Consider the following 9,484-nt stretch of genomic DNA (forward strand, 5'->3'; position numbering starts at 1 on the left):
ATGCCATGCAATTTAAGATAATTTTGAAAATCTGTGGATAAAAACTCTCCCCCTGAATCTGTGCGAAAAATAGTAATATCATTTTGAAACTTGTTTTTAACCATATTATGAAAAGTTTGAAAGTATGAAAATACTTCAGACTTATGTTTGAGAAAGTACATCCACGTATGTCGGGAGAAATCATCGACAAAAATAACATAGTAAACAAATCCTCCTTTAGAAATTACTGGTGCAGGACCCCAAACATCCGAGTGTATTAATTCAAGTGGTCTTGAAGAGAAAAAGGTTCTGTTCTGAAATGGTAATCTTTTCATTTTGCCGAGAATACAATCTTTACAATCAAATGATTCAGAGTTACAAAATTTCCCTAGATTTGGAAAATGTTGGATTTTGGCTATATGTGGGTGACCAAGTCTCTTATGCCACAGTTCCAACTCTATTTTTTGAATATTATAACAAAAAGCTTTCTTCGGCATTTCCAAAAAATCCATGTAATAGAGCCCTCCTTCTCTATGGCCTTCCCCAATCAGCTTGCCTGACTGGCGATCCTGTACCCAACAACCATGAGAAGAAAAAGAAATATTACACCCATAATCAGAAATTTGAGATACAGATAAAAGATTTAAATTTAATTTGGGAACATGTCTAATTTCTGGAATAAAAAAAATTTTTGTTTTATAATTTTTTTCAAAATTTCCTATTCCTTCTATTTCAAGAGAAGTCCCATCAGCAGTAAAGACCTTTGACACACTTGTTTTATTTTTAACACATTTGGATAGACTTTGATTATTTGGGGTCATATGAAAAGATGCACCAGAGTCAAGAAGCCAAGAAATTTTACCTAAATCAGAAAAAGATGAGGCTGCTGCGCCGGTTGAAGCTTCAGATGAGGAAGAGGCACCTTTGATGAGAGGTTGAAGAATCTCCATTAGTTGGGCCAGGGAAACTGGTGCATCCTGATCTTTAGGCTCCGATCCAGCAATTGCAGCTCTTTTTTCTCTCAGCTCCTTAAGTTTGGGACATTGTGGCCTGTAGTGTCCCGGTTCATGACAGTGATGACAAATAACTTTCTTCTTATCATAGTCACCATTTTGTCGGTTAAAGTGAGAAGGCCTATATGATCGAACATGATTCCCTGGTCTAGACACGGCTAAAACGGAATCATCTTCAATTTTTAAAGAACCTTTCCGGAGACGATTTTCTTCCATTGTTAACTCTTCAATAGTTTCAACAATAGAAGGAATTTTTCCCCGGTGAAGTAGGGCCGATTTAGTGGTTTCAAATTCCGACCTTAATCCAGTGATAAACTGGTAAAAATGTTCAGCATCGAGTTGTTTCTGACGAAGCTCGATGTCTTCGGCACAATGCCACTTTGGTTCTAAAAGGGAAAGTTCTTCCCAAAGTTCGGACAACCCATTGTAATATTCACGAATAGTTTTGTCTCCTTGTGTCATCATTCGAACTTTTTCTTGGAGGTTGCACACGTGTGCAATATCTTTAAGGGAATACATATTCTTAAGGTATTCCCATGCCTTATCGGCATGATCAAATTTGGCAAGACTTGAGCATTTTTTAATGTCAACGCTATTGATAAGCCATGACATTATCTTCGCATGAGATATTCTCCATTCTTTCCATTTCTTCTCGTATGAGGCAATAGCCTTGATTTTCTCTTCTTCCGATAGAGGGACCTCTTTATCTCCCTCCTTTTTAGTAAGAGATAGCTTAGGTTCCGAATCGGAACCATCCACAATCCCCCATAAGCCTTTTCCCCATATATGGTGCTTCATGATTGAAGCCCATGTTACATAGTTCGTATCGCTTAGTTTCATAGGCATGATGGTGACTTTATCATTGTCATCCATCGATTACAAGGAGAGAAAGAATAGGGATAGAAGAGAAACAAGAAGAAAAATGAGAAAGAAAGAAAAAAAAAAACAATACAACAAGATGTGAAATCTTCTCCAATGAAGTGATAAAACACTTCTCTTCAAGTGGCGAACACTTTTGCAAACGGGCACGGAAACCGAGGCAGCTTTTCCTCAAGATTTAGTACTTCCGCAGCTCTAATACCATGAAATGAAATGGGGATCTTCGAAACACGAGCTTTGATTAACAAGAGCAAGTGTCAAGAATGACACTAAAGCATAACCCTTAAAAAGGGTATAACTGGAAACAAAATAAAAATAAAAAATGTATTCTTTATTGATATGAAAAACCAATTGCTTAAGAAGCATTGGAGTAAAATACAAGAGGGGCTGCACCCCTTTATATACACAGCTGAAAGAGGACTCAATAGAGCTGTTGGGCACAGTCCAACAGCTCTATTTAGAGCTGTTGGAATGTGTCAGTCCAACAGCTCTACTGTGTCAGTCCAACAGCTCTATTGCTAGTCAAGTCTGGACAGGACTTGACTAGCAACAGTCATTCTAGTTCAAACTGAACTAGATGACATAAAAACAAAAAATAAAAATAAAGGAAAAAAATACAGAAAAGAAAGAAATTAAAAATGTATTTATATATATATAATAATATAATATTATTATATATACATATATGTACAGTTTTACATTTTAACATCTCCCATTCTCATTTTTTACAAAATGAGGAGGTTTGTAAATCCTAATGTGATTACCGGGCTTTGACATAGCAAGCACAGTTTATTCATCCTTTGATATGGATGGCTTCTTTAATTTATTTTCTTCCATAGTCAATTCCTCAAGAGTTTCGACTATGAATGGTACACCTCCTCTACGAAGAAGAGCCGACTTAGTTCCTTCAAATTCGGGCCTAAGCTCATTCACAAATTGGTAAAAATGTTCCGTTTTAATTTGATTTTTACGGAGTTCAACATCTTGAGGGCAATGCCATTTTGGCTCAAGAAAAGTCAATTCATCCCAAAGGAGAGAGAGTGCAATGTAATATTCTCTAATATTCATCTCTCCTTGAGTCATAGTTCTTACCTTGTTTTGAACATTACATATGTGGGCAATACCTTTAAGACTATACATGTCTTTAAGATATTTTCATGCATCACTAGCGAAATCAAATTTCGCTATGCTAGAATATTTATGACTATCCACACTATTGATGAGACATTCAATTATCTTGGAATGACCCATCATCCATTCTTTTCATTTTCTCTCATAGTCAGAAATGGCTTTATGCATTTCCTCTCCTTTAAAAGAGCGACTTTTTTTCCATTCTCAATTTTGGTGAGAATGAGTTTAGGTTCTTTTTCGGTACTGTCCACCAAACCCCATAAACCCTTTTCCCATATTTTGTGTTTTACTATGGATGCCCACATCACATAGTTTGTATCATTTAGGCATACGAGAATGGAGACGATTACTTCCTTTTAATTCTCCATTATTTTACAACAAGAAGAGAGAGAGTGGGGGGGGGGGGGGTAATGAGAAAGAGACATAGAAAAAGCGATACAAGATTTGCTTGAGAGATGGTGTGCTTCCCGATGCAATGATTTGTTGTTTTCTCCAAGCTCACGATCCTCCTCCTCTTGATGCTATCATGATTCTCCTCTTAGAACAATGCTTCAAGTGCACCAAAGCTCTGATACCATGTAATGAAATGGACTAAATCCAAGAACATCACTTATTGACAAACAATAACACACTTCAATCAAGTAAAATACTTGATTGAATAATCTAAACCACCCTCACAAGGGTCAAAAAATATATATTGAGTAGAGGAACTCTCCAAAGGAATGAATAATACAATGGCCTTCAAGGCCTTTACAGCAAATGGGCCAAAAGGGGCCAGCTCCAACAGCTAGTTGGAGCTATGGGCTGACTCCTATTACAGAAAATGACCGAAATACCCCTGATGGGTATTTTGGTTTACATATCTTAACAGTTTTATCCCTTGTCGTTGATCATGATTGGCATTTGAGTCAACTAGATGTTAAAAATGCAATATTACATGAAGAAATAAAGGAATAAGTGTATATCGAGCAGCCACTAAGGTATAATGATAATGAGTCAAAAAATTATGTTTGCAAACTAAGAAGAGCCATTTATGGTTTCAAACAGGCTTCCCGATCATGGTTTGAATACTTTACATTAGAAATTCAAAAATATGGGTTTTGCATATCACATCTGGATCATTCATTGTTTATTCACAAAGGTAAAGGTTTCATGATTGTTCTTCTTATATATGTTGATGATAAAATTGTCACAGGGAGCTCTGAAGAACATATTAAAGAAATCATAAGTGTGCTGGGAGAAAGGTTTAAAATGAAAAACCTTGGGAAGCTCAAATACTTTCTTGGTGTAGAAGTTGAAAGAATCTTCTGAAGAAAACAGGTATGGTTGATTGCAAACCTCAAATAACTCCAACTCCAATTCACCAGGAGCAAAGAATGGAAGGAGAAATATATGAAAATCTGATAGAATACCAGAGTATTGTGGGAATGTTACAATATTTAACCTTCACCAGACCCAATGTAGTTTATACAGTGAACCAAGTATCTTAGTTTATGCATCAGCCAAGAGTTTATGCATCAGCCAAGAGTCGCTCACATGGAAGCTGTGAAGAGAATCCTGAAATATCTCAAAGACACGTTAGGAGATGGCTTACATTATAAGAGACGAAGGCAAAGAGAAGATATGCTTACGGTTATGGCATTCTCTGATGCCGATTGGCCAGGAGATTCAGATGAGAAGATCAGTTTTCAGTTATTGTGTCTTTATTGGTGAGAATTTAGTCCCTTGGTCCAGTAGAAAACAAAAGGCAGTAGCGAGGTCAAGCACTGAAGCAGAATACAAAGTTGCAGCATCTTCGAAGTTGGCTTGGCTTAGATTTTTATTGAGCGATTTGAGTGAGAGAATTGTGGCAATCAAAGTACTATCAAGATATCATTTAATCTTGTATACCATGGAAGAACGAAACATATAGGGATAGATCAGCATTTTATTAGAAGCAAGATTGAAAATGAAGAATCAGAAGCCATATTTGTTGGGACAAAAAACCAAATTGTCGATTTGTTTACAAAAGGACTAACAAAGTGAAGGTTTTGGCATCTTAAATCCAAGTTGTCCATGGTTATCACCATGTACAACTTGAGGGAGGTTGTTGGAACGTGAAGTCGTGATTACTAGATCATGTTGGATCTGTGATCTAGATCCAATACAAGAATTATATTTAAGTCTTAGTTTGTTTTAATTGTTTTACATTATTTTCCCTCTTATTGTATATGAGTGTTGTATTTTAGTAAGGGCAAATCTGTAACAATGCACATTGTAACTGATTTCATTATATTAAGGAGGAGTAGAGGCTCACATTTTTCCATGGTTGAGGGAACGTGAGGTTGCAGCCCATATTTTCATCTCCTCTAGTCCTGCAAAACTTTCATTAGTCGGGTTGCTAGAAGGAAAAAATGTGGTCGAGTGCAAATGGGTGCATAAAATCAAAATCAAGGCTAATAGATTGATTGAAAGATATAAGGCTCAACTTGTAGCGAAGGGGTATAGTCAGCAATATGGAATAGATTTTGTTGAAACCTTTGCTTTAGTTCTATATATGACCACTATTAGGACTTTGTTAGCAGTGGCAGCTATCAAAAGGTGGTATTTGTGGCAATTAGATGTTAAGAATGTCATTCTGAATGGTGACTTAAAAGAAAAAGTGTATATGGAGTTGCCTCAAGGAATGGTGGATAAAGAGGGTAAAGCTAAAGTGTTTTGTACAGTTTGAAATAAGTTTCAAGAGCTTGGTTTGACAAATTTAGTATTATAGTTGTTTAGTTGGAGTTCAAGCAAAGTTTTTATGATCCTGTACTATTTGTTGCATCCTCCAAGCAGGGGCAGTGTATACTTTTGTTGTATGTGGGTGATATAATAACTGTGGGGGATGACAAGGTTAGCAAATGTTTAACTTTGAAATGAAAGATTTGGGCAAGCTAAAGTATTTCTTGGGGCTAGAAGTTGCATAATCTCAAAGAGGCTACTTGTTGACTCAACACAAGTATGTGGCTGATTTGATTAGCAAAGAAAGGATAGACGAAGACAAGAAACATGTGGATACTCCCATGGAAGCCAACTGCAAGCTAAGACATTCAAACGGGGAGCTTCTTGATGACCCTACTGTGTATAGGCAGTTGGTACGAACTACGAAGTTTGATTTACTTGACCATCTCGAGGTCGGATATCACTTTTGTTGTGCATGTTGTGAGTCAGTTCATGAGTGCTACCCAATCTTCTCACTTAGCAGTTGTATTGAGAATTATCAGATACATCAAAAGCACCATGCACTATGCATTATTCTTTCCTCTGTCCTCTGCATTGAAGTTGAAAGCATACTGTGATGCAGAGTTTGGGGGAGTCTCTCAAGACCGGCATTCTATAACTAGGTTTTGTATATTCTGTCTCTCAAGACCGGCATTCTATAACTAGGTTTTGTATATTCTTGGAGAACACTTGGATATCGTGGGAGAGAAAAAAGCAGCAAAGAATTGCTCTGTCCATAACAGAAGCAGAGTATCATGTGATGGCCTAGGTCAAAACAGAAATTACATGGTTGAAGTAGTTATTATGGGTGTCATTGTTAAAAGAGACACTTTGTATTGTGACAATCAGAGTGCTATTTAGATAGCTAAAAATTCAGAGTTCCATGATCGAACCAAGCACATTGAGATAGATTGTCACTTTACTCAGAGGGCATACTTGAAAGAGATTATATCATTGTCATATATTGGGACCACTAGTCACATAACAAATTATTTTACCAAGAGTTTAACCTTGAAGGCATTCCAACCATTTCTTTTCAAACTTGGAATGATCGTGTTCTCATCATCCCAAGTTTGAGGGGGAGTGTTAAAGAATGTCATGTTACATGTATTTATGCTACCCTCATAGCATTAGGCCTTAGTCAACTGTTTTTGTCCTCTTGTGTAGCAAAATGGGGTTGACCTCCTTGTGTTGTATACTCTCATTCTTTTGAAGCAGTGAATCCCTAACTTTTGAGTGCTCTCTTTCTTCTTCTTCCTCTTCTCTAGTGCTTGAGTTCCCATTGTTCAATAGATGAAAAGGCATTCAAGACAACCGAAAAAGGAACTAGAAAATCAAAATCTAGCTACTTGCAATGATAAATAATGTTTCTTTTGTCCATATAGAATATAAGGATAACAGTTCCATTTTGTGATTTAGCTCTTCATGCAGATGTTGGTTGAAGGTCATTCTAGTTATTTGATTCAATAAGTAGGCCAACAAAACTGTGGAAAAAGTGCAAAGTGATGACCTGAGCACTTTTGAGAGTAAACAAAGTCGTGTGTTTTTTACCAATTGCCAAAGCATTCATTTGAAGAAAGAGTCCATACAAAACATGAAAATAATATGATATAGAAGAAGCACTTCCACATTAGAAAATGCGGATAGCCTAGTTGAATGAAAACATAGTATTGATAGAAATGTGGTCACCTGGAAATCTTGTTTTCTTATTCGAGCTCCCAACCTGACAATTCTTAGAATTGCCTCTGACCTCTTTGACAGAAACTCATCATAACTTAATCCATCCGGTGGTGAGAGATGTGCATGCGTGAGAACAACTAAACCTCGCCGCCATAAATCAATCCCAAAGGTCTCTGTGATAGCTTTCACAACCTGCCTGTCCAGGTTATCCACCCTGTAGCTATCCAACCGGTCCACATACAGTAGAACATCAATAGTCTTGTTCAAAAGAAACCTGTTATTCCAATAATTGACATCAATAAAACATCCAAACAACCAGTAAACAAACTATGAAAGAGAAAATTAGAAAGTCATAATTTGTAAATGAGCAATAGAAGGTTCTTAGACAATTTAGAATGTATTCACATATGTAACCAAAATTTCACCGTTTTATGATATCCAGAGCCTGTTCATTAACATAGCCCCCTTCTATAAGCCCCGGAGTGTCAATGATATTCAATGTAAATCCCGCTCTTGTGCGAGAACACATGATCGGCCGCAATGCTTCCGTCTGCTCCATATAAAAAAAAAAAAAATCAGGCATAGGAAAAGAAAATACAAACAGGGTTTCTTAAAATTGTGACACCAAAATCCTAATAACACCAAACAAAGGTAGGGTTGCATTGCAACTTCGAACCTGGAAAGCGCTGACTGTAGCAATCCGCTCGCCTAATATAGAATTAACAGTAGAAGATTTACCCACACCACCCTTTCCCATCACAAGAATGGTCAGCGTGCTCACATTCTGAAAGCAAATTTCAAGAACCCAAGTGAACCAAACTGTAGAAGCTACATAATGGTTGTCGTAACAAACATGGAATTGAAACGATAAAAGGGTAAAATCTCAGTTGGGTTATATCAGATTGTAGGAAAAACCCCACCTCTTGCTTCAACTTTCCCAACAATCCAAGTAATTTTTCCTGAGTTGCAGTTGGGAACTGGTGAATACCCGTCCACTCGCGAACTAACTGAGACGCCATTGAGAACGAGAAGGGGGAAAGGACTCCCCAAAGAAGGCACCTACCTACAAGTAGACATAGAAGCGGCCATAAGTATTACAAACAAGGAGAAAAAATCAAGCCGGAGTTAAACAATTCAGAACCAACTAAAATTCACGCCGGAGGTAGACAATGCAGAACTAACTATGTATTTAATCAAGTCTGAAAAATAAAATAAAAAACAACCCACTTCTCAAATTTTCAAAACGAGACAGCTAAACATTAGCCCCTTTTTCTTACCTTGCTATGAACGAGAGAGAGAGAAAGAGAGACTTATCGGTTTTATCACAAACTTTTTCTTTTCCTCTCCTCGATTTTTTTTGCTTTTGTTTTTTTCTCACTCGAGTCAAGACGTCTGCTTTCTGTTTGTACACCCACAGTGACAAACGTTTTAAACGGCAATTTCTCGTTTTTAAAAAACTCGCGGGAAATTGAAAAATTTTCATAAATCTCACGTTTTTTTCTGCAAAATCTTGGCAATAAAAAAATAAATTAAAAAATATAAAATTTATTTTTGATAAGAAATAATAATAAAAATTATTTTAACAAATACACATTTTTTTGCGATAAATAGCCGTTTTAAACATAAATATCGCGTTTAAATCGCGGTATTTATGTTTTTTCATAAATCTCGCGATATTTTGAAAATATTGCGAGAAATTGCCGTTTTAAACTTTCAAGCAATTTCTTACGATATTATCGTGAGATTTTGATAAATCTCGTGATATTTGTCACTATGTGTACACCCACGTTACCACACCAAACCAGGGAAAGAGAATGGAGCAAATGGTTCGGCCATGTTCGGATATTGATAAACTAAATCCAATTTAATTGCATCTAGCTAAATTGGGCTTTTATTTTAGGTCTCGCACTTGCTTCCGTAGTGTGTATCAACGGGTCGGATGTTACCCCATATCCAACCGGAAATCCAATTAGTCGGATATTCAAAAGCCAAATTCAGATCCCACTAAAAATGGGATTCATGTTTGGTATCGAGTTCTTGCACTGAAACTCAACCCGAAT

General features: G+C 36.7%; 1 protein-coding gene across 1 annotated transcript in view; it reads right to left on the reverse strand.

Annotated features, from left to right (window-relative positions):
• Positions 1-8,802, reverse strand: part of LOC149845901 (translocase of chloroplast 34, chloroplastic-like) — a 34,891-nt gene extending 26,089 nt beyond the window's left edge. The window contains exons 1-5 of the mRNA XM_089996066.1: positions 8,702-8,802; positions 8,345-8,487; positions 8,101-8,208; positions 7,850-7,974; positions 7,434-7,698 (exon numbers count right to left, since the gene is read on the reverse strand). Coding sequence (XP_089852192.1) covers positions 7,434-7,698; positions 7,850-7,974; positions 8,101-8,208; positions 8,345-8,443 — 597 coding nt within the window. The 5' untranslated portion in view covers positions 8,444-8,487; positions 8,702-8,802. The remainder of the gene's footprint in view (positions 1-7,433; positions 7,699-7,849; positions 7,975-8,100; positions 8,209-8,344; positions 8,488-8,701) is intronic.
• Between the last annotated feature and the right edge of the window lie 682 nt (positions 8,803-9,484).

Source organism: Nuphar pumila, chromosome 2, assembly GCF_984573655.1.
Source record: "Nuphar pumila chromosome 2, dmNupPumi1.hap1.1, whole genome shotgun sequence".
Lineage (NCBI taxonomy): Eukaryota > Viridiplantae > Streptophyta > Magnoliopsida > Nymphaeales > Nymphaeaceae > Nuphar > Nuphar pumila.